This window comes from Excalfactoria chinensis, chromosome 8, assembly GCF_039878825.1.
Source record: "Excalfactoria chinensis isolate bCotChi1 chromosome 8, bCotChi1.hap2, whole genome shotgun sequence".
NCBI lineage: Eukaryota > Metazoa > Chordata > Aves > Galliformes > Phasianidae > Excalfactoria > Excalfactoria chinensis.
In genome coordinates this window covers 17,329,390-17,355,313 of record NC_092832.1, presented here as the reverse complement: position 1 = coordinate 17,355,313, position 25,924 = coordinate 17,329,390, and the positions used below count along the sequence as shown (strand labels likewise).

The 25,924-nt window shown below is 38.6% G+C and overlaps 1 protein-coding gene and 1 long non-coding RNA gene across 2 annotated transcripts in view; one reads left to right on the top strand and one right to left on the bottom strand.

Moving 5' to 3' along the window:
• The first annotated feature begins 11,070 nt into the window (after positions 1-11,070).
• On the top strand, positions 11,071-12,792 carry LOC140255663 (uncharacterized). Its single transcript, XR_011904519.1, has 3 exons — positions 11,071-11,135; positions 11,692-11,861; positions 12,203-12,792. It is a non-coding gene; the product is annotated as an uncharacterized lncRNA (long non-coding RNA).
• Positions 12,793-14,362: 1,570 nt separating this feature from the next.
• The window catches only part of LOC140255662 (vitellogenin-1-like), a 44,450-nt gene continuing 32,888 nt past the window's right edge, over positions 14,363-25,924 (bottom strand). The window contains exons 27-35 of the mRNA XM_072343453.1: positions 24,959-25,101; positions 24,312-24,450; positions 22,867-23,005; positions 21,968-22,154; positions 21,472-21,569; positions 20,797-20,891; positions 20,532-20,691; positions 19,174-19,335; positions 14,363-14,682 (exon numbers count right to left, since the gene is read on the bottom strand). Of these exons, the coding sequence (XP_072199554.1) occupies positions 14,564-14,682; positions 19,174-19,335; positions 20,532-20,691; positions 20,797-20,891; positions 21,472-21,569; positions 21,968-22,154; positions 22,867-23,005; positions 24,312-24,450; positions 24,959-25,101 (1,242 nt within the window). The 3' untranslated portion in view covers positions 14,363-14,563. The remainder of the gene's footprint in view (positions 14,683-19,173; positions 19,336-20,531; positions 20,692-20,796; positions 20,892-21,471; positions 21,570-21,967; positions 22,155-22,866; positions 23,006-24,311; positions 24,451-24,958; positions 25,102-25,924) is intronic.

Below are 25,924 nucleotides of genomic sequence, written 5' to 3'. Positions count from 1 at the left end.
TTGATCTGACCTGGAATTTCAGCCATCCAGTTTATCTCATCACATCATAGGTAGGGTGAACTGTGTTAATAAAGATATGGGCAGATAAATTGTAATATCTTACTGTTCCTTTTCAAACCACTTTTGCTCTAGAATCCTCATGGCATTCATCTCTGGGTAGAGGATTTCTGTTCTTTCTTTCTTTCTTTCTTTCTTTATTTATTTATTTTCCCCACAGTCAAATTAAACATTACCAGAAATGCGGGAATGGCGTCCCTGTCAAATGGATGCCTGCTATAATCACATCCTTGAATGGATTCTTGCTCCAGGTGTGGGTTGTGCCATAGTAATAAAAATGTTACATATTGTTACCTATAACTTCTCTCTGACACAGGGAGCAGTAAGGTAATTTTTACCAAGTGTCTTCAATAGAAAAGAGGACAGTTTGTCTGAACTGTGCAGAGGAGGGGCTGACTCAGAGACACATATCTAGGGGCATCCAGGCCAATGTGCCACTGAAGTTCAGTTGTTTCAGCATACTGTAGATAAGGTCTGCCAAGAGGACTGGCATCACTGTCCAACATTGTGATTATGGTTCTTGGCCAAAAGCAATGTATTCTTGGTTACAGCCTTTGTCCTTGATTATTTCTCACGTGTAGTTGTGGGTTTTTTTGTTTGTTTGTTTTGTTTTGTTTTTTAATCCAGATGCCATCTAATATTAGATATTTGAGGACCTAAGGGTGCAGAAATGTTGTCACAGGTCTCTTCCACTCAGATGCAGAGCCCTAATAGCCTTTGCCTGGCCCCCTCCCTCTGTTTTCCTGCAAGAGGTGGGAGCCGTGGTTTGAGCCCTTCTCAGCAGGGAAAAGCTTGGAATCCAGGTCTACCACTTCCTAAGCAAATACTCTACTTGGGTATTATGCAAAATGCTAAGGCTGAGAATAAAGACTTGGCTTGCATTAGGGTTGCTCAAAGCATACCAAATAAATCAGACTCTTCAGGAGGGACAGCTAGTTTGTAAATCCCAAACAGCCTTTGTTGACAGAGAAGTGCTTAGATTGTCAGCTCAGCTCGGATTTTTCAGAAATCTAGTCCAAAATCCCTTTGTGTCTTCAGTTTTCATTACTCTCTGAGCTGTGAGGCAGAGCATTCATGTCTGGCATCCAGAATGAGGTGTCTTTCAGCTGCTTGCCTATCCTGTGCACCTGTAGCACCTGGGCTGTGGAGCCACAGCTTTTCAAAAGGTTTTGTGCCTGAAAAGAAAAGAGAGTTGGAAGCAGGAACAGCACTGTAGCAGTTTGAGGGCATGGGCCTGGCAGCATGTGGGTCGCATTGAGTCAGGATTCAGCACAGGAATCTGCTGTTTTGACAGGGAGAGTGTGAGTAGATCCCCACTATGCTTGTGTGCTCAAAATCTCCTTTGGTAAGAAAAAGAGAAAAAAGCTTATAGGTAAAATTAAAAAAATAATAATTTTTTTGAAAGTTCTGTGAGCACAAATGTATGGTTTGAATTCAGCTTTGAAAGGAAATAGCCTTTAAATGCATACTTGACCAATTAAAGTCCAAACCTTGCCAGCTTCCCAAGCAGGGGTGCTTCTTACTTGCAAACCAAGTGTGCCCAAAGAACTGATTATACAGACTGTGGACAATATCTAAGCAGTCAGGTACTTTTGTGCAGTTACGGATGTTCTGCAAAATGATGTCTATTGTCAACAGCATAGGTAAGACATTTCTGTAAGGAGTGCCTTGGTTTCTGTTTCAGAAATGTGTGATAAGAAAGCTTGACATTACTGTCCCAGCCAGTGATTACCCCAGTCTACGCTGAAAGTTATTACGTTGGCATCTCTTCTGCTCAGCAGCATTTATTCTTCAGCTGAACTACACAATGGCTTACATATGCTAAATCTATTCATGTGTTCACAGTATAAGGCTTGCCAGGCCTTATTTGCATTTGTGGTTTATAAAACCCTGAACGTGATTTCCTGAATGCATGATGGTGCTTTATGTCGTCTCCTGATATGCTCTCAAAACCGACCTCCTAATGACTTTTAGTCTACTCCGAAGGCTGCTTACATTATTGTAATGTTGTTCAGTTACCTCTAACAGAACCAGCAGACCACTATAGAGATTTCAATTCCCTTATGAGATGGCAAAGAAACTCTTTTTCTCAGCTGCATTAGTTGTCTCACTACAGATAACTCAGCCCAGATTTGCATAGGTGTTGAATGTCACAGCTGTGTGTCCCAGTGGCAGCAGAAGACACTGGGGAGTGCTCAGTGCTTTCTGAAAAATGAGACTATCCAGATTTCAAATTTACCACTGCAAATAAGAGGACTGGAAAGTATAAGGCAATGAAGGATGGGATTTATTTGCATTCTCCTGAATCCTGTATACTGGCATGACTACTAAGTATATTTTGAGATCTCTTGAGTGTTTGAGAGGATGTAATATTTTTTTCTTAACAAGAAAGGAGGAAAATGATGGATGAAATCAGATTGTACAAATTTTATTTAAACTTGCTGTCACTGATTTGCATTTTATTTCTTGGTCCAAATGGAGCAGGGAAATCATGCTTTTCAAGCTCTGCAAGTTCTATGAGAACCCCCTAAAGAGCTGATAAAATAAGCATGACAACTCAAGATAAATAATTGCTTCTGGCTAATTGTTTCCAAACTGCAGTTGCAGTCATATAGTCAAAATTCATCTTGGCCAGTTCATGGAACAGCTGTTTCATATAGTAATGCTGTGATTCATTCTGTATTCCTGTCCATTATGTGCTCTTGTTGAATTTGGAGCAATTATTTGTGGAAAAAGGTTATTGCTTTTTTTTTTTTTTTTTTTTTTTTTTTTTTTTTTTTTTTTTGGGGGGGGGGGGTGTGCTGGTGGTGGTGGTGGGGAAAGGCATTGGAAGCTGCCATTTTTCAACAGTGTATTTCTGTGCTGCATTATTCCCCCTGATAAAAAAGCAGCCAGAGAAGTGTGTCAGAAAGACAGGTTATCCTCAAAAACACATGCAATGTGTCAGTCTCATTTCAGCAGTGTTCTGTGTCATTTATAATTTTTTTCCTGTCACATTAACTGTTAACAGCCCTATTTGGTAAAGATGTATGATAGGAAAAAAAATTACAAATTAGAAGAAACAGCACATTCTAAACAACTTGATTGATAAAAATCGTGATGGACTGTTCCCTCTGTAGCTACAAAAATAAAAGTACCACACAAACAAAGATTCTAGCCAAATCCAGCTCTCCACTGGTAGGAATGAAGAGAGAACTGAAACTGTAGTGTATCATCTCTCTTCCCCTCTGTAGTATGGGATATTAATTCTTTCTTCCTTCAGAGAGTTATTTAGCTTTTGTAAAGTCCTTTTGCACTCCTAATGGAAGATTTCCTGTGCAGTTTAAATCCCTCTTTGTGCAGATACTCCTGACCACACCAAGAATGTTTCTCTGCAGAATCAGGTTCAGTGATTTGCATTAGGAACTGATGAATGTGAAGCTGAGATTGTCCCCAGGAATCTGGAAGAGAAAATGAAATTACTTCAGTGAAAAGTGAACCAGGGTGGTGGTTTTTATATCCCTAAGTTAGCACTGAAGAAAAGAAGAAAATGTAGGAAGTAATTTCACAGTCAAGCATCAGTATGCTGGTGAGTAGGAAAATAAGGTATTCTTCCTTCATGAATTGTGCTCACTTCTGGGGAGCAGAGATACTTGCTGCTCTTGCCATTTACCCTCTGGCCAGCTGTCTGAAGAAGAGTCATGCACCCATAGCCATGTTAGAAATCTTTTCTCTGCTCTCTCAAGTTGTTATAATGGTTAGAACAGAGGAATTGCAAAGGATTGCATGATTCTCACAGTTAAATTTTGCAGGATGCCCTTTGGTGCTTCTGCCATGTACTACAGCAGCAGCAACCTGATTGATGTATACATCTGATGGACACCAAAATAAGGCTACAACTACTAAGAAACACACTGACTTTAATGTCATGAATTACCAAAAAAGAAAAAGAAAAAAAGCCAAGGCAATAACACTAAGAACATTTTGGAAAAACGAAGTAGCAATGCTTATTTATTTAGCAGCCATAGCACAGAAGGGGAACACCAAAAATCAAATAAAATACCCCTAAAGTATGGGAGTCTAGTGCTAGCAAGCACCAGTTCAGTGTTATCTCCTATGGATACAGTTGGACACAGCAGCAGGAGTGTTATTTTCTCCCTGCATGATACGAGTCACTTCCATTGGAGACAGTATGCAATCCTAAGAGCTAAGCACTAGGTGTTTCATATTTGCTGAATCTCTTGCTTTGAGTCATTGATTTCTTCGCCTCGAATCTCATCTCTGGCCCAGTTAGTGAGCCATTAAGTGAGGAGTCTACTGTGTTGATGAAATAATAATTCTGTTTACAGAGCGCCTTCTCACCAAGACTCTGTAGGTGCTGCACAGTATCTGCTTAATTCACACTCTTTTAATAATTAAAGCCTTTCTACCTAATGCCTTTGTGCAAAACAGAATTCTTGTGCTATCTTCAATCAGAAGCAATTGCGGGGAGGCAGTCTGGGGAATTGATCCTAGAAAGTTGCACATTTGTTTGGTAACAGTGTTCTTTCCTCTAAAGGAAGGAAATGTTCTCCTCTTTTGAGGAAAGCGCTCTGGCCGCATGCATGAGCACAGTAGCTGAGAAGCAGGGGTACTCCATTTCTGCCATACTTGTGTCCCATTTCAACATACTCTGAAAACGTTAATGTGATAATTCAAAGTCTTTTTTCCCCCCTTAAAATTTAAGATGCACTGAAATTATACATATCCTTTTAAAGCTTCTGGTGTCTGTGAAGGGAAGGGAGATGATAGCAAGGAACAGTAAGTGCTGGCTAAGTGGCTGATGTGCTATCCCATCTTTTCATACTGGCATGCTGCTGGCTTTACATTGAACAGCTCCTGGATGCTCCTTGTCTGAGAACACACAGGGGCACATATATTTTTTATTTATTTATATATGCTCAACAAACCCAACTCAGGAGAGAACAGAGATTTGTTACATAAGCAAAAATGTCCTTTAACCATAACGGCTTGCTTCTCCATTTATTTTATTAATGGGAGTTCACAGTGTTTTTGTAAATAGCTATATTAAGGCTCTGTACATATCTTGTGTATGTGTAAATAAGAGATGAAGCCTGTGAAGTGTTAGATGTCACAATCATAAACTGACATAATTACTGATCTTCATCTGCATGAACCTGCTCTTGGGTTAATACAGAGTAATTAATTATCTACATGGGCTGGATACAACACTGAAGTGACCGTATGCAGCAGAAGAGAAACCAGATATGAAGTGATATGGTGACTCTCATATCTATCCAATGTGATTTCCCTTCACCTGCAAGAAGGACTGAATACACGTGATCTTTGGTCAGAACTTCCACCCCTCTTGCACCTGTATGGCACTGCTGATGGCATGAAGGTATGGGAGCAACTGAAATGTATGATGTCCTCAAACAATGCCTCTGAAAATATTTTTCTAAGATTTTTACTTTGCTTCTGTCACAAAATGCAAGACTGGAAAATAGTTTGAGAGCTCTTTAAGATAAATCCTTTTGTGCCTTTCCTGCAGATGCAGGTAATTGCAGAGAGATTTGGGATCTGTCTAAGTCAGATCCTGCCCATTAAAAAATACATCTCAGGGTTGGATTTGACATGCAGTGTTGACATCCTTTTTTCTATAGTGAGGCAGATGATATGTTTAGCAGACAGCTACTTTGACAACTTCCCTTCTGAGGAGCTGAAGGAAAGTGCTGAAAAATTCCTGTAGCTTTTGATATTTTATATGCTTGCTGGCCTAATCTTTATAACACCCTGGCACTGGAGGGGGTCACATTTACTGCTACCACAATCAGATGCAACTCCAGAGATATCAGTAGAATTGCATCTCATTGTATTTGTGAAGCTGGACCTCCCTTTGATGAAAAATGTTGCCTTCCTTACATGTTAAGGGAAGAAGAGAGTTGCCCTCTTCTGAGCTTTGATATCAATTCTGTAGTCTTATAAAAGGCAGCAGGATCTTTCAAAAACTGTAATTTCTTCCCATTAGGAGAATCACCTGCACAAACCCTTCAAGAAATTATATATATATATATATATATATATATATATATATATAAACTTATTATTTCCTCCTAGTAGTTTGAATGACATCTTGAGTTATTCTCTATGCATTTTGTATGTTTTTTGCTTTCTTCCTTTGACTTTACTGCACTAAAACTTACCTCCTGTATAGCTAAGTGCCCATGTGATAACTAGCTCCAGAATCAGATCCTGAAACCACTGTAAATAGCTATTGAACCAGACTTGAACTTCCAGCGTGCTCACTCAGAACGAGATGAAATCCAGCAAGAGATTTATAGAACTGCACATTTTCATTTTACCACTTCTTTAATAGAAGATGCCTAACAACTTTCTGGTAAACTGATTGCTAGGAATATGTCTTTCAAAATTGTTATGTATCTGGTTTGTTTTCACCCGTGTTGATTTGAATCTTATCACAATGTGTATCAAAACTTACCTGAATATCTGAGAAGAGTGCTGAATTTAAATACTCATAAATTTTTTAGGGTCACATATAATGAAGTGACAACATGTTTTAGCACAACTACAGCTGTGAATACTTTCAGTGTGGCTGATGTAAAATCTGTGAGACATTTACTGTACCTTCTCCAAAGGTATGGATAGATGAAAAGCCACCTTCTCATACTTCAAGTCACAGTTAAAACTGATTTATATCTTAATGCACAGTACTTTATTTTGTAATGGCCTGGTCAAGTTTGCCCTCTAGTGGTACAGAATTTGCAAACTGTGGACTCCCAGAAGCCAGTGCAAGAAGGGCGCTCTGTAGGGAGCATGGCTAATGGATTTCATTTCACTCTTGTGTGATTCATGATTCAGTCTATTTATCAGCATCTACTGTGAGCGTGTAACTGTACAGGCAAGATATTTTCTCACCTAGAGGTCGGGGTGAAGTCTAAGCCTGCCTTCCTTGCTGTACCAAGGGGTAGCAGAGAGGAGCCCAGCAATTCTCTAGTCTATGAGATAAGCCCAACAGCTGCTGGTAGGAATGGTGGAAGCTTGCAGTTACGTTTCCTGGGGTTTTGCTGTGTAAATACATTCAGCTGGTTGAAGCACATTTAGTTATATAGCTTTTTCATTACAACCCTGCTTTCTGGTGAACCAGAGAAAAAAAAGTCCTCAAACAATATACTCAGGAATTAAGACAAAGAGTAGAACATATAAAGTTGAACTAAAACTGAGAGGTCTTTTCATATGAAGAAAATCTTTTGGGAATGGAAGGAGGTATAGAAACCCAGTAGCTGTGAAATAGCCATATGATAACCAAGAAACCAGACTTTCAGTCTCTCACCCAGAGAAATACTACCATTCTCAAATGTGAGGCACTGGAAGAGTATGGCAGTCTATGCCATGTGTTATTATGTTTCTCATACACTTTTGTAAATGATTTACCCACATTTGCTGAGTTTTTATTTTCATTTTTTTTCTTGAAACATGCTGATGTAGAGGAAAATAATGAAGCTCAACGATTTTGGTAATGTTAATGCAAATATTGAGGAAAAGAGTGAAATTCAAGAATGAGGTAATGTGGAGATTATCAAGTGTCTTTCTGAGGGGGCTGGCTGTGGGTGATTGCACTTCATCTGTATTCAAAACAACCAGTGACTTGTGGCAGTTAGTTTCAAACTGCTTTAGGATAAAGTCCTTGTTGAATTGTGGTACTGTAATGACAGCCTTATTGGATGAAAGATTTTCAGAGCTAAAATATGAGTTTTGGCACTTTAGTTATACACAACTACAATTGCAGCTAGTAGTATTGATACAGAGCTGCAGTTAAAACAGAACTGGTGACTGGAACAATGCTGCAGGGGTGGATAAAATTACAAAAGAAATTTATATTGCCAATATATATGTGACAGTTCAGGCATACTGTCCTGGGTAGCTGATCTCAAAATGAAGCAGTTGTATTATAAAGTATTAGAAGAACAAATAAACAAACAAGCAGACAAACGTGAATATGGTGCTTAGGTTTAGTGTTTGGGTTAGGTTTTAGGCAAGGCAATTCTCTGAATGCTGTCCAAAACAATGCCAATAATAAAGCAGGGGTTTGAGAGGAGAAAAAATGTCCATTTATCAACTGTTCTTCACTGGAGTGCTGAAAACATGCAGCATGTCTATCTGAGTGAGTGAAAGTGCTACTCAAACATTTGCACCACAAATTACTTAGCCTTAGAATTGGTGTTAGAAGCTTTAAAAGGGCAGAGAAACTCTTCTCAATTACATTTGTTCAAGAACTGTGTAGATGTTGTACTGAGGAATGTGGTCATTGGGAAATATTGGTGGCAACTGAATAGTTGGACTAGATTATTTACAGGCCTTTCCCAACCTTAATGATTCTATGATTTGTATTTACGCTAACATCTTACAAATCAACACTGCAAACCAGGATTTTTTCTGTAGTCCCATGCGCAAGTGAAAAGACTGAAACAGAGTGACTTGTGATCCCTGCACAAGGGAACTCTCCCAGGGCTTTAGGGTTGTCACTCTGCCTCTCACTCTGTGCAGGAAAGGAGATGTCAGCATCGCAGCATTTCTCATGAGTGGAGCTATCCATTTTGTAGATCTACCACCTGGCCCAAAGGTGGGGAGAATGCCAGGTTCCCTGTTTGCCTGGTGCTAACCAGCTGGCCCTGGGCTTGCTTAGGAGCCTGCAGAGCCAAGCTGAAGGCTGGAGGCAGCACGGGAGCTGGCTCTGAGCTGGATGGGATCTGGCAGCCTTACCTGGCCTTGGGAGCTCTGTAATTCATGCAGTTGCAGCTGGGGATCTGAGGACTTGGCAAAAGGGGCAACCTGCCTGCCAGATTTATTTTGGTCTGTCAGGCAAGGTCACCAATTAATTCCTCTGGAGCATTTCAGTTCGGTTGTATTGAGATTTTTTGGTGGGAAGCAGTAGCATTGTAAAGAATGATGCCCAGCTTCACAAACGAAAGTAAAAATTCTGGATACAGAAATCCCAAATAGTCCCTCCTGTACCTGTTAATAGCAAAGTCTGCAACTGCCTGATCTTCTCAACTTCTAACACTGCAAAGATCATCCTTGCATCTGCTCAGAAGTGCTGTAATAGCTACAGGCCTTAGCCCTGTCTCATATACAAGACAGATGAGGAGACATGCAAGGTTCTCTCTGCACCTTTAATTTAGTGACACCCACAAAAAATGCAGGATCTGTTATTACAGTCAGCAATACAACAGTGGTTCCCACCTATTTTCTTACAATGATGAATGGATTTAACAGCCTCCTGAGATGTGAAACCCAAGTTGTACTCTGTGTTCAGATACAAGGAAGTTACAACATGTAATACAACAAGTCATAAGAAACAATTAGTGCACAATGAAGCATGCTGTGGAGGCATCCAAATTAGGATCAAATAGAAATGGTACAGCTGTATTAGAGAGTTTAATATGTCCTCAGCGAGTCTGAAGTAATGGATAGAGATTAGTGTCATGACAAGGTAAGCATTTCACTGCTGGTTCCTGCCCCAGTCTGAGTCTTCATCAGTCTTTCCACAGATAATCTAATCTATATATCAATCCCAAAGTCTCATGGTCATGAACAAATTTCTAATGTTAGAAGTTTTGTTTTGGACATATAAACAGGAATCCAAGTTGAATTCCAGTGCTAGCTTATTTAGCTTAAACTCCTGTCTGTATTTAATTTTATATAATTGTCTTTTTATTATTTAATTATAATTATCATTTTTATCATGATTCCTACTTCTCAAGATCCATCTGAAAACAAACGTAATTGTGTTAGGACATATGTTTGTTCAGTGTGAATTGCAACTAAGTGAACTGCAAGAGAAAGAAAGAAAAACAGATGTATTTATTTATTTTTTTGTGTACTAATGCCTTTTCAGGTACCATAATAACAACCTTTCAGACTCCTTTAGGAAGGACCAGAAGTACTCCTTTTGAACATCTTTGGATTTTCTTAGCAAACTGCTCTCTCAGCCCTGCAGTATAATTACTGCCTATCCAGCAATAACAGAAATGAGAATGTCTTTTGCAATGTCTTTTTCCTCCAGAGACAATGTGAAATGGTACTCAGAAAGGTACGGAATTGTAATGTACTTACAGGGGAAAAAAAAACAACAAACCTCACACATAGTAATCAAGTATGGAGGATAGTGGGGGGAAAAAAACACCTCAAACCTTGATTAGAATTTATATTAAAGTGCCTGGAATGTATCAGACCTATAAATAAACCCTGAAGATTCAAACCGTTGTTAGTAAATAAAGCCAGTAGATGGCATAGGAGACCTTGTATTCAGCATCCAACTCAAATGGCTGCTAATAGCTCCTCTCTTCCGCAGCTGCCTGTGTTGTCTCCGGGTTTAGCCCTAGCTACAGTATTTGCTAGATTCCCAAGGCTTCTTATTCATGAGCTACACTCAGATCCACACAGTACATTTATTTTTAGGGACAACTAAAGTTCATTTAATAACTCATTTGAACATGCTGAGTAAAAGCCTGGCTCTGCTGAGTTTAACCACAGACTTCATTCAGCAGGGTTAGAATTGTATGAGTTATTTTTTTGATGCTCGTACTGGGGAGCAGGCATTTCGTTTCCAGGAGGGGTCTGATATTAGTGGTTTTATCCTTTCCTCTCTCACCGCATCTCCTTTCTCTGGAGCACAACAGCCATGCTTTGCTGAGAGTCGCTGTGTCATTCAAAATTAGTGAATGAAAAGAGCCCGGTCTGATGGACAAAGGATTGGTTGCCTTTGTCTAGGCTCCAGCAGCCTTTTGCCTGTTCCACTGTAATAGCAGGATCCAGTTCTAGGCTTTTATGGTGAATCCACTAAAGTTTAACCAAAACGTTTAACCGTAATCAAATGAAGTGTATTGTTTTGATTTTTTCCAAATATATTGTTATTTTACTTTTAGTTGAATCTGAAAATGAAAACCTTTGATCTAGCAATAAAATCTATTCCTGTGGTTATGAGATCTAGTAGAAAAATTATTTTTCATCTTTAGAATCACTGAAGAACTTGCAAAAGGCATATAGGACTCATAAGCATTTCTGACTACATCAAGTAGGTAAGTTGTTATATCATTCTCATGCAGAAAATAAGGCATAGAAATCCTCAACCCTTTGCAAAACCAGATTCCAGAGCCACAAAGGCAGGGTTAGGACTTGAGCCTGCATATTTAGGCCTGCATCATTTTTCTGACATTTTAAAAAAAGAACAAACAACAACAACAAACAATACTGGAGTGCTATAATTGTGTGGTCATTTTTCCTGATTAATACAATGAAATTAAAAGTTCATTAATTCATGGCATTAGGAAGTACTGGGAATGAAAAGTTGAGTGTGTAAGAGATCAGACTGTGAAATATACATTTTAATACTCAGTAGGCAACATAACTGTGGTTTGCTTTATGAGATAGGACAGGCATGACTTCAAAATGAGGTTTAAATCTGGAGTCCAGATATCCTCCCAGATGGACTGGAAATGTCTATGTGGTGCATTAGACACTCCAGAAGGTCTTTTTCACACTCATACTGCTATTGCTCTTAATTCTATTGGCAAAATGGGCCAGTTCTCAGTGCCCAGTGCCAACATCAGGCTTTGCTAACTTTCATTATGTTAGGATTTTACAGATGGAACATCAATGGAGTCAGATACAGGTATCCATCTGCCTCAGCAAGAGGGCACCAACAAATTGGAATGGGACAGAGAAGAAAGCTGCTCCTTGGTGATGGAAGCAAGAAGAGCTGTATCCAACCTATGGCTTGAACAAAGGCATACCTTGAGGCAAAGGTATGTTCCTGGGGTCTCTTGGGCTGGGCCTGCTCCCAAGCCCTGGCTGTGTTAGTAAGGAGATGGGTTGTGAATTCATTGCTTGTGTTCTGCTGTAGAGGGACACATTTATTTTTTCTTCCTTATGTTTGGGACAGTGCACGAACTAAGCATTTCTGTAGGATTGCTGGGCTCAAGCCAGCACAGACAGCATCCTGCTGGTGGGAGCATTGCTTCCTGTGAGAAGCAAGGCGAGTGTGAACAGATTAGCTTCTGCTGCAGGAGAGGCATCTGTGGGGGGATGTACCATGAGCAGGTCACCTTTTTATGCTTTAACAGGAGATGTGACTTTGCTCTTCTAGGGGCAACCTTTGGCTGCTGGGGTGCTGGAGTAGGACTGAAAGTGGTGCTTCACCAGGGGCAGGCCTGATATGGCACACTAAAACTTTTAACACGATACAGGATGTACTGTTATTATATATTGTCATTGCATATATCATCGTGTGGAGAAGCTAATGTAAGACCACTGATCAGTTTTTCTGATTTTTTTTTTCTAATAATTTTAACAATTTGTGAATAATTTCTGAGAAGACATTTGACTTTATGAACTGCTTGTATTTTTTGTACTGTACATTCCAACTTGATCATTGTTAATTAGCGTCATGCCTCTGTTTTACAGCAGGCAGAATTACTTCTCTTACTAAGGGTTCTTTGTTGCTATTGAATTCCTATTCTACTCATAGAGCATGAAAGTTCCTTTTTCTTCCCTCACTGCATTTCTTCACTAGCTTTGACTTATCTGGAGTGGTTGACTAGCAAAAGTTTCTCTTTTGTAAACAAGCAGATTAAGGGGAAGGGTGTTGGATTAAATATGACAGACTCCAGTCTGATCCTATGAAAGTCAACGGCAAATCTTCCATAAGCCTCAGTGAAAACAAAGCCAGGAAGGGCTCTTCAGGTGCAATATTAGTGTGATTTTAAAGGAAAGTGGTATGCATCATCTACTCTCTTGTTTGCAGCTGCCTTTTTTGGAGTGTAGCATTTCTAGTGAGTTAGCAAAATGCAGCTTTTGTACAAGCAATCCATGAATGCTTTATTACAAATGAAAACACAGCATAAAAACACATGCTATTGGCCTGAGTTTGAACTTCCTTGAGAAAAAAATAAAAAATAAAAGCTCTTGAGTACCAGCTATCTAACTAAAGGGTTCGTGTGTATAAAGGTTCTAAAATATAGCATATAGATTAAGTAAAGGCTGGGTGAAGATAAGAACGCTTCTGTGCGTGCTGTAGCCATGCTCTGTTCCCTATCCTCCACAGAGGCGAGAGCTGCTGAGGCAAACAAATTGCCATAGGGCATTTGCCCTGTGTCAGAGCTTGGCCCATGAGGCTCTGGCTTTGGACAAACTCATAATGGCTTATTTTCTTCATTAAGTAGCTAAGTAGGTGTAGTACACTGAGAAAGACTGGATCTTATCTAATTCCAATTTAGTTTCAAGCTAGTGAGAGAAAGTAAGAGTACTTCACTCGTGTTTCTCATCTTGAGCCTTGAGAAATGTTATTCTGTAATTGTTCAGCTATTTAGTCTTCAGTTCTCTTTCTGATAGCTCAGTTTATACTTAGAAAGAGAAGAATTTTCTTTAATGACAGTTTCCTGGCAGCATTTGGGTTTAGCTCTACCTTGCACATACTAAGGCACTTGGCTGCTGGCTGCTGTTGCCTGTTATAGAGCACATCTCACAGCTCGCTGCATGGCTGATTACAAGGGAAGGAATATTGTGCCATTGCATGAGGTGTGGAGATGCCACCTAATCCTGCTCCCCTGGGGTGGGAGGGAATTGCCTTTCTGTGTAGGCCCAGTGAAAGCTTGCAGATTGACAGTCTACTGGTTAAACACAGTATGACTGTCCTCCTTTATTTTAGCATTATGATGCCATTGATCTTACACATTTCTACATATTATTTTTTGAGTATTTGGATATATTATTGTTCTCTGAAGGTTTTGAAGGCATCATTTTCATAGACATACAATAGAAATGGTAAACCAAAAAAAAATAATAAAATCCTATTCATACTTTTAGCTCACGAAGTAACAGCACATCCATTGAAATTTAAATCAAAATGTGGACTGTGTCACACACTATAGCTCTCTGGAAAGCTGCAGTGGGAGTCTAGCAGTCCAATTCATTCCTTTGTAGAATGTACTAAGGCTAATGGTCTTGCTGGGAGTAAAATGTATTTTTTGCAGAATGGTTCCAAGAACAGACTTTTCTCTTTACCAGAAAACATAAAAGAAAACAAATGCTTACTGTGTCTTTAGTATGCTAAATATGAAATTCTTTACACAATGGAATGTTAGCAGTAGCTGTAATCATGTTTTCCTTTCATCACCTAGTGAACATAATTTTAAGAGAGGACTGCTATAATTATATTTCAGATAAAAAGAAGCAGAATTTCTGGATAATATTATAGTTGGTCTGATTGTTTTGTTGATAGAGGAAAAATAAAGAGGGAGACCACATGAATACTTATTTAATGAACAACATATTTATTAAGCTGTGCAGACTGTACATAATGCATTTGACTTTGGATGCAATAGAGAAAGCTTACTTTCTTCAAGCATGTTTCTTAATATTTTATTACAGCTATCACATTTCTTCTTATCTGTCCAGCTATTCAATTATTTCTGTAATATGTCTATAGCACAACACTAAAGAATTTTGCTTAACTACAGTCACCAGTGCAGGTACAATCAATGTCAGCATCCACAGACTCCACAACATCCTCAGATGCAGATTTCTTATCGCTGCTTCTCTGCCATTCCAGCAGGCTTACAGCAGTATCTGTCAGAAGCGAGAAGCTATTGTTAACGAACATCAAGCAAATTAATACATTTCAAGGAAATCCTGTTTTGATGGCTGCCAACTCCCTCATCAAGTAAAGAAAGAAATCCTGCCCCCACAACTGACATCTCACTGACTCATTGACTTGGAGCAGGATTTTCATCCATGATACAATTACTATAATAATTCCCTAAAACCAAAATGAATAATACTTCATGAAGCAAAATGACAACAGGCAGGAGCCAGTAAAAGTGCTGAAGGTAGCCACTTTCAAAGTAAGACCACCACGTCCCGATATATATCAGCAATCTCTTTTAATGTTATTGCTGCTTATCAGTGGATATTTCAGCTGACTATTTGTCGAAGTTCATCCTGAAGAATAATCCCTTTGGAGAATTTTCAGAGGTTCATAAACTTCTAATTAAAGTTTCCCATATATTGTGAAATCTGGCAGAGCATTGTCAGTTGCAGTATTAACCTTACTACACTGCTTTATCAACAGCAGCTTGAATAAACCATATCCCTTAATGCTGGAATAATCTAAATGGAATAATAATACTCATCCTCCCAATAAATATTCTTAGATAGTTGGAGGTTTATCGTTCCATCTGGAAGAATATTAGGACATCCATTTAGATTAAGTTTGCATAATGAGAATGGGTAAAGCTTTCATAATTTTACTTCAATTTATTTATTTATTTTTTTATCCTTCAGTTGGACAATACATTTCAGACATGCCATCTTTCATCACAGGAAAATCTGGAGACTGCTGTGTTTAGGCTACATTGGTCACTTATCTCCTGAAATGCTGACATTCTCTTTGTCTGAATTACTTTTTAACCCAAGCACATTTATTTTTTTCATAATTATCTTGATGTCAAATATTTCCCAGAAAGGTGCTTGAGATGTTTATTTTTTAAAGTATGCCATATTTCGAAGCTGTGAAATGACATCTGCTATAGAAGTCTGAAATCTGCTATAGAAGACTGAGTTCTGTTTTTTATAAGCATTTATTCTTGTGACACATTAGGCTAAGCTGTGGGTCTATCCATGTTGATATCCATGTAGGAAATAGTTCCCTGGGCACTCTGGATTGTAGCTGAAAGCTATCATCCATATGGACAGGACTGGTGGCATGTTTGACATGCAAAACATGGATTTAAGCTAGGTATAAAGTCTGTCTCAGTCAAGATTCTAAGACTATAAGCTCACTGATTTGAGGACAACAGGGGCTAATCTGTAAGCCTGAACTTCATTTTATCCTTTCCTCGCAGAATCACAGAACAGAATCACAGAATGACCCGGGTTGGAAGGGACCTCAAGGATCATGTAGTTCCAACCCCCCTGCCTAGCAGGGCCGCCAAACATACGCCTTTACTAGATCAGGTTGCCCAGAGCCCCGTCCAACCTGGTCTTGAACACCTCCAAGGACGGGGCATCCACAACCTCCATGGGCAGCCTGTTCCAGGACCTAACCACTCTCCTAGTAAAGAACTTCCCCCTAACATCCAACCTAAATCTTCCCTCTTTTAACTTAAAACCATTTCCCCTAGTCCTGCTATTATCAGCCCTTTCGAAGAGTTTGCTCCCCTCCTGGGAGTAAGTTCCCTTCAGGTATTGAAAGGCTGCAATGAGGTCACCCCCGCAACCTTCTCTTCTCCAGGCTGAACAAACCCAACTCCCTCAGCCTGTCCTCATAGGGGAGGTGCTCCAGCCCCCTGATCATCTTCGTGGCCCTCCTCTGGACCCTTTCCAAAATCTCCATATCTTTTTTGTACTGAGGGCTCCACACCTGGACACAGTACTCCAGATGGGGTCTCACAAGAGCAGAGTAGAGAGGGACAATCACCTCCCTATCCCTGCTGACCACCCCTCTCCTGATGGAGCCCAGGATCCCATTTGCCTTCCGGGCTGCCAGAGCGCACTGCTGGCTCATGTTAAGTTTCTCATCTATTAGGACCCCTAGGTCTTTCTCTGCTGAGCTGCTCTCAAGGACAACTCCTCCCAGCCTGTACAAGTGCCTGGGGTTCTTCCGGCCCAAGTGCAAAACCTTGCACTTTGCCGTGTTGAACCTCATTAGGTTCACCCGAGCCCAGCTTTCCAGCCTGTCAAGGTCCCTCTGAATGGCATCCGTTCCCTCCACCGTATCGACTGCACCACTCAGCTTGGCATCATCAGCAAACTTGCTGAGGGTGCACTCCATTCCCTTATCGATGTCATTAATAAAGATGTTAAAGAGCACCGGTCCCAAGACAGACCCTTGAGGGACACCGCTCGTTACCGGCCTCCACCTGGACATAGAGCCATTGACCACCACCCTCTGTCTGCGGCCTTTCAACCAATTGCTTATCCATCTAGTTGTCCACCCATCAAATCCACTTCCCTCCAATTTGGAGATGAGGATGTGATGGGGGACCATGTCAAAGGCCTTGCTCAGGTCCAGGTAAATGACATCGGTCGCCTTCCCTTCGTCCACCAACGCCGTCACTCCATCATAGAAGGCCACAAGATTAGTTAAGCATGACCTTCCCCTGGTGAAGCCATGCTGGCTGTCTAGGATCACGTGCTCGTTCTTTATGTGATCAAGCATGTTGTCCAGGAGGATCTGTTCCATAATCTTCCCAGGCACGGAGGTGAGACTCACCGGCCTGTAGTTACCCGGGTCCTCCCTGCTCCCCTTCTTGTAAATGGGAGTGACGTGACCCTTCCTCCAATCATCCGGGACCTCACCTGACAGCCACGACTACTCAAATATGATGGAGAGCGGCTCACTGCTGACAGTGAAGCGGTCCCTGTCTTTTGATACTATAGATTATCAAGTCTGAGTTCTCGTACAAAGAGCTGAGGAAAAGTTTTTGTTCTTTGCATGCAAATACACTTTCACTGCTTGGGAAGGATGGGGATTTTATTTATGCTTCTCCTCCAAATCATTGAACAAAGAAAGAAAAAGACAAACTTACAAGGGTTAGCCTTGTATTCCTACTGATCTCTTGCTTGAGAAAAAAAGAAAGCTCACATGGCAACCATTCCCCTTCCTCCTTTTCTTCCCCACCCTTTTCCAGATAGATTAAATAAAGTCCTTGATTAGGAGTGCTGTTAGCACACTTCTCAGCCTCTGGTTCAGTAAATGAACCAGAGAAGCCTGCAGTTGCTGTAAAAGTAGCACTGGCTGTGATGACTAACATAACTTCTTTTTTTTTTTTAAACTAATTTTCCTTTTTTTTCTAACACATTTTTGTGAAGGAATGAGACAGCTTTATTACAGCCTAATATTCTGAGGCACTGAGTGGCCTGGGTTGATGACATTTCAGAGATATAGACTTGGATGCAAAAAAGAAATCTGTGAAACATGGATATGACAAGGTTTGGGAAGTGTGTTTTTTGCTGTTGTTGCAAGTGTATTCTTTTCATAAAAGGATGCATCTATTCAATGCATAAAAGGATGCATTTCTGGAATGGCCAGAAAACTATTAGCATTTTTTTTTGCGGTACCTGTTAAATTGACTCATAGAATGTTGACTATTATAGAAAGATACTCATTGCTTTTGTGGGCTGAGTCAGCACGTGGAAGATATTAATAACACGAGCAAAAAATGCAAAGTTCTAGATAGATGTTTTAAATCAGAAATAATATAGTGTATCTCTCTAGTATTACTCAATATAGAAATTCATCGGTTTCAGTGAAACTACACTGCATTATCCCTGCTGTGGTTTTGGCTAATAATGGTTAGCATGGAAAACAGATCAATTTAGCAGATATTCTCAAGTGGTGATTTGTCTATGATATCTACATACTGAGTGATCCATTAGAAGATTTAGGAAGGCATGTACCAGAAATATCTACAAATTCAAGGCTGGATTGTCATCTCAAGTGTATATAGCTGTGTTTCGTAATCATGCATTACATTCATGGTAAATTTGTATAAGTAAGTGAAAGAAGAAAAAGGCTCAGTATTTTAAAAAATTTGGGGTACACGATTGTGTATATAAAATACCTTTGAAAAACAAACCAATTTTTGGAGCAATCTAGAGAACATTTCAGCAGTGTGTTTTTTGCTGATGTATTGCATAGTGGCGTAGCATGGCAGCCTAATCACAGCAGTCATGTCACACTACTTGACTGACTTTCAATTGCCTTGCTTGCCCTGGCCTACACAAAATTGCAGGCTGTAATGTGCATAAAAGGACTTACTGTTGCTTATCACAACTTTATGGAGATCCTGAAAATGTGAAAAAAAGTTTATTGATCTCTTCTGCCCCTTTTACCACCTCAGATGTTTTTCTCAGACGACGCTACCTGTCATCATCTAAACTAGCTCTTAGCTGTCCAGTACTGTCAATGTTTATAGCAAATAGTAATGGGATTAAAAACAGCAGCTCAGAGAGGAGCTGGAGACATGCAGTTCTGTGTGTGGCTGTTCTGTGTTTTGTTCTTTCGAGTGCTCTGACAGAGCTTCTACAGTATGCGACACAGAAAGAAAAATATCTTACCTTTTGGGAAACAGTGGAAGCCAACCTTAATGGAAGTTTTTTCGGTTGGAGTACAGTCTTTCATACATTTCAGTACTGGGTCAACAGAGTAGCATGTAGATTCCTCTCCATCAATAGTAGGATTTCGATTCAGCTTCACATAACTGCGCTGCAGTTTGCACCCTAAGAGGAAAAGGAAAGGTAGTTAAAATTGTAGAAATAAATCCCAATCGATCCTTGCAATAATAAAGGTCCATATTTTCTCTTCAGCTTTTATTAAAACACAGGTCCCTGGTAAACCATTTTCACAGTAGCAAGGTTATCGAGATAGGATGATAATAAGTTGGGGGACTGAAGAAAGATTCTGTAAGGGGAGCTATATTTAAAATCTAATTGCACAATATAACCCAAATGGAACTGTGTATACCCAGTTTTTAGAACCATATAATACACAGAAAATAACCTCTCATATCTGGAAGCTATTAAGAATAGATACTGCAGGCACAATGGCTACTTCATTGCATTAGGAAAAATGTCAACTGTAGTGAGTGGGTAGAAAAAAAAAAAAACAAAAGACAGCATTTATATAATAACATCAAGGATAATTTTTGTATTGGATGTTTTTTTAATGCTGTAATTATCTCACTAGAAAGGTATAATGAAACTTAACAGGATCCCAGCTATGACTCTGTTTCCTGACATACAGATAAGAACAAGTCTGCTGCCACTGAAGTCAAGGAGAAAGCAACCATTAACTTCAACAAAGTTGTCTCAGGTCCAAGGTAAATAGAGATATACAAAACAAAACTGTGTTGATGTTATGGGAGACCATCATTATTCTTCCAGCTCCATGTGAGAGGAAAGTTTTACCTTAGTAGTATTTCTAAATATTTCCCTAAAATTGCACCCTCAGATGATGCAGAAAAAAACAAATTTTTTGCACTCTGAAAATTTGCATATACTTCAGATTTGACCTACTACATTCATAGTATGCTATTTGTTTCATTAAATTAAGCCTACAGACAGTGGCTACAACTGATTTGGCTCAGCAGTAAAAATCAAACTGACTTCAGTTAGGTCAGTTTAGGACTGAGTTTGCCTCTCGAAGAAATAAGCTATTCATTGTAAGAAATTATGTTAGAATCAATTATTTAACATTGAACTGCACATGAGACAAAGACTTGCTGTATTGTGTAATCTCTGTGTTCACAGGCAGCATTTTAAAAAGTCAGTGGTTAATGAAGTTAAAATGTATATATACTGCTGTTGTCATTTTAAGTAAAATACTGCTTTTAAAAGAAAAAATATTTCCAGCTATTGGCAGAGAAAACCTGAAATTGTATTCTCTCCAAGCATAAATTGTTTTCAGATCTACTCACCACCAGAGCAGGTTTCTTCTAGCAGTACCCATGAATGAACAAAAGCAGAACAGCTGTGTGCCAGCTTATGATTTGGCATTAGGAGTTCATTTTGCTTTTCTCTGTCATTATTTCCACAGATTCCACAGGTCTTTCCTCTCATCCATGAAGCAGTAGTAACCTGTAAAACAGTGCATCTTTTTAGTGAGCACTGAAGTGATGATCTGTTACATTGCCATGGCACTAAACAGAAGGAAGACAGTAACTTTGAAAGAAAGTGCCATACCTTAAGGATCTCACCATCAAAATTCACATTCTTCAGACCATGTGTCAGATCTTCCACAGTAACCATTGTTCCATTCTTAGAAATTTTAATATTGTCTGTAAAAAGATATCATAATTTTAAAGTAATGGAGAAAATGAGTAGTACAAAGTACATTATTTTCCTTCACAGTTGCCATTACTCTGCTGTAGTCAGAAGGTTTGGAATTGTTGATGCTTTGTTTTGTTTTGTGAGAGATCAAAAAGAGAAAAAACATTCAGTTCATTTGTGAAAACATTCACAAATTTCCTGTACTTGGAACTTGCTTCTGTATCCAGTCTATTAAATCTTGCAATGAAAATGACGTTGGTGGTTCTCCAGACAAATATCTGGCCCAAAGCATGTTAACTGTGACTATAACAAGTACACTTTTTGTAAACAAGCACCAGTCTTGGACATAAGCCCTTTCTTACACTGCTTTACCTCTCAGTTATAGCAAGGAAAATTAAGTGTGTATCTGCTATGGGAAACACAGAATTATTAAGCAATACAAATATTGAGATGATCTTTAGTTTTTCTTTGAATTAATCCCATTTGTGTTTTCTTAACATTGTGATGTCTCTGTGAAGCTTATTAAAAACAGTCTTAAAGATGCTTGGTTTCTGAATTAGTCCTAGAGTTGTGGGTATGAAAGCTCACCTTTTTCATACTCAGAAACTCCACTGTCTGATAGTACTGATTCTTTATTGTATGTCACGAGCAGAGATGAATCTGCTGCAGGACGGATTGTGATGTTCCTATAAGGAAGAAAAAGAAGAAACTAGTGGTGAATTTAAAATGTAAGATAGAAATATTTGTGACCAAAGCTATCAAAGAGGTAATTTGAACATTTGGATGGTGAATGAGTGACTGAGCTGCTTTCATTTCAAAATGCAAAATTTATTGCAACTTTGAATGCTGAGATTCAACCTCTGAAGAAAAGACACTGTGGGAACTTATGAAACAGGTTATAAGATCCTTATTGCGACACTGAATATGAAGAAAATGAAACCTAAGACTGTCAGATGAGGATTCTGTAAATCCTCAGATATGTGACTGTAAACTAGTTGCACCCAAACTAGATATCTCCATTCCCAGACTAACTCCCTGAAGTTTTGTATCTCATTATTAAGCCTTTGGAGTAAACCACACTCACGCTGAACTTGTATTTATGTGAATCTCTCTTGACAAAGACTGGTGATCAACTTTTCTTGCAGTAATGATGAATTTTGGATGCTCGGTGCAATCTTGGGCCACTATCACATTGCAGCTTTTATTGAAAGAACATGTGAAGCTCATGCGATCGAATGTTTTGAAATCTCCCTTGCTGACTTCACATGTGGCTGCAAAACAAAACCAGAAGAGAAATGGCAGATGTGACAATGGCATAGTGTGTTGCTGTGAAATACTGAAGGCTGCCTCTGTGAGATTGGACTGCACAGTAGATAGAAAAAGAGCTTCAACATCTTCTTTGCAGAATCTTTTAATGTTGACAGAGTCTGTAGGAATAGGCTATTGCTACAGAATTGCTAACAGATGTATTAGTATTGATTTTGATGACATGCTAAAAGCAAACCTCTAGACAGCATAGTGACTAAAACTTACTAATGTCTTCAGAAACTAAAAGTAGCAACCATTTCAGAAATTAGTTCACATTTCCCACAAAAATGTTAGACACCAATCACTTAAAACTTCTATTATTATTATTTTTTATAAAATAATAAACATGGCAGAAATTTAATTATTTGTCTTATACCCATCAGATGATGCCTCTCAACACAGAGATGGCACCTTCTTAGAAGGGGCAAAAGATGATGTCTATGGCTTGGTGGTAGAAATGATTCCTGAACTCTGAAGATTTACATCAGTTTGAAGTCTCTTCATCCACCTGCTAGTAAATGTACTTCTAAGTGATAAAATGAACCACTGAGAAAGCCGAGTTGGAGACACTAAGCTTCCCTCTCAAAGACCAATATGGGAAAAGTCCCAGTTGTCTCAGAGGATGGATCTACAAACATCACTTTCTCATAAGACAATCATATAAGTAGTACTTACATTGATCTTCTTGTGCTATTTGTGAAGCTATTTTAGGAAGGAAATTCCAGGCAGTGATATCTCTAGTCTCATATGATGAAGATGATGGCCCTAAGGGCAAAGTGAATGGCACGCGGAGTCCCTGATAGTAAAGCGTTACCTGAAAAAGTAGAAATGAAAAAAACATTAAGATATATTGAGCCATATTGCTTGTGATATCACTGCAAAAAGACAAACAAAAAAGACATCCTGGAAAAATATCTTCAAGGTAGATACACAATTGCAGTTGTGTTAGTCTCTCTAGGATATGCCCAAATCCCAGGTTTTTCTTAGCAATCACTCTCTCTTCTGGTCTAAATTCCTGACTTTTATGAGAAATTGTTAGGAACATTAGAAAGTAACTTATGTAGATGAAGTTTAAATGATAATCGTGTGACTTTTGGAAAAATGATTGAAAAAATTTAAGTAACTGATCTGATGGATGTGTTTGACAAAGTGAACAGCATCCATTAAAGGCTGAAAAATGTCATGATGTGCCACTGTGGTAAGATTTCTTACTTTTGTAGATATAGAAGACATTTACCGAGAGCATCAACTTAATGCCTAATGTTCCTACTCCTTCATTATCATGTAATAAAGATCCTGCAATTCTGAAGCACAGCAGAAGGTTAAAGACACACTAATTTCTCTGTTTATGAATAGCGAGCTGTTATTAATTTACTACAGATCCATAGGGGAAAACTTTCAAAGCAGTGCACAGGGATTTGGTGGACAAGGACCAATTAATCAGTGGGATTCTGCAGATCCAGCCTGTGCAAGCTGCTCTGAGACTGTAACTAACTGCTTCAGTTTAGTTAAAGCTGAATTAAAGCCACAGAATTATCTGTGGCTGTTGTAACTTGCTCAGACCTGTCTCACAGAGTGCAGTCAACTGCAGCTGTGGGACTGAAGCACAAACATCATTAGATACTGCACTTGGCTGCTGCAGAGTGCAAGATGTTCTCAGGGTCTCCATTATCTGCTCTCAGGCCCATATACATCTCACAGAACTGTCACACAGGGTAAAAAAATGCTGTAAGCGTAGAGCAGTCATTTTTGGAGCAGCCTGAGCCTGGGCCTAACCACTGTTCTCAGCATGGAAATAAAGAATTTCACTATAGAGTTTTCTACTTTTGCTTGTTGTCCTATTTCACCAAGGCAGTACAAAATCAAAGATTACGTATTTCAATACTCATGTTATCAGGTATATAACAACTCCTCTAAAAATATATGATGAATTTTATTTTATTTTATTTTATTTTATTTTATTTTATTTTATTTTATTTTATTTTATTTTATTTTATTTTATTTTATTTTATTTTATTTTATTTTATTTTATTTTATTTTATTTTATTTTATTTTTAATATGTAAATATCAAAGCAAGTAAGTTGAAAATCCGCACAGACTAAGGAAAATTGATACATACCCCAGGAACTTTAATTACTGTATCAATTGTTCGTGGAGATGTTGCAGCTGCCCGTACAATGAGTTCACGAGATGGGTTTCTCTGATGTGCCTCTGAGAAGCCCAACACAAGTGCCATACCAGGAATGTACTGCTTGAATCTAGAGATAAATAAGATGTGACAAACTCAGCTCCATGAGCAAAGACAGGTATTAGAGGGTGAAGATTGCTGGCATTTCTGAAAAAACTGGAGGAAAAGAAGGGAAAACTGAGAAGTCAAAGTACTTTGGCTAAAACAAAACAGTTAATTTTTTTTTTAAGGAAATGTGTTGGTTTTATTTTTTATCATTTTAACAGTTTTTTCTTTTTTAATACTGAATAGAAGGACATTTCAAAACAAAGAGGCATTTTGAACTGAAATATCTAATCATTTAATAAGGGAAATTAAATTAAGCATGTCAAATTTTAAATAATTGAAGGATGCCTTTTAATATGAAACGTGTGGGGGGGACTAGAAGACATTCAAAGAATACCCTTGTGCATCTGAGCTTGTGTTTTCTCAAAAAATGTCTGTGTTCAAAAAATCATCCAGTTCTTTCAGTGCATTTATAATGGCAACTAATGTAGAAAAAGGCAACACAACAGTTTAGGAAAAAGCAAATTACATACTTTGTGCTTATCTTTTTTATCCAGGAAGGAATATTTCCCCATTGCACCTTCAGCTGCACGGCTGGCTTACTTGCCAGTTGGCCTGTGGTAGCCAAGGCTGCTATCCTGTAGTCTCGGCATTCCTTGCCCCATCTCATTCTAGCCTTTATGGACAGGAAAACAGACACACAAATTTCAGAAAAGAACCATAGAAACATCATTAGTAATTCCAAAATAAAAAATTTTCTTCTTTCTTGAAACTTCACATTGATCCTTTATGTTACCATGTCTTTCACTCTAGATAGGCTAAGGCTTGCTATAATTTTCTGAGATTTCCTTAAACTTGATAAGATAATGATCAGTATATATTTTGTTCTAGAAGTAGATTGGAAGATTGGACTAAAATGTCTATTAGTCTTCTGCAGTACTTCCTGTATTGAATCTCTACATTTTGAATGGTGAAATAATAGAATGAATTAGTTAATTTTTGCTGCAAAAAGTAGAAATTTATAAATTGTCATCCAAGGACTTGTTTCCTATATAGGTGCACTGGAAGCACAGCACATGAAGGAGTGGAAAAAATTTCATCTGTGTTTTCTCATGTGTCAATCCATTATCTAACCTTAATTTTTCTATTATCTCATGTAAATCACAAGAAACAGAATGTTTCAAATGCCTTTGAGTAATTGATCTTCTGAAATGAGTTATAGAGAGAAAAACGGTTTGATTCCCAGAAAAGCAAACTTGAATGATAAATAATAAGAACATAGAAATATTTTCAAACTTTTAAAATACTTCTATAAATACAATTTTGATGCATCTTGAAAATAAAAATTTTGGGGGGAGTCAGATTTTGAAGTGGCTGGTTTTTGTTTTTTGTTGTTTTTGTTTTAATTCAAAAGGAGAGTGAAATCTATGAACATTTTCTCATTTTTTACTGAAATTGGAGCACATTCAAAATACTTATCTATGCCCTGTTTGGACTTT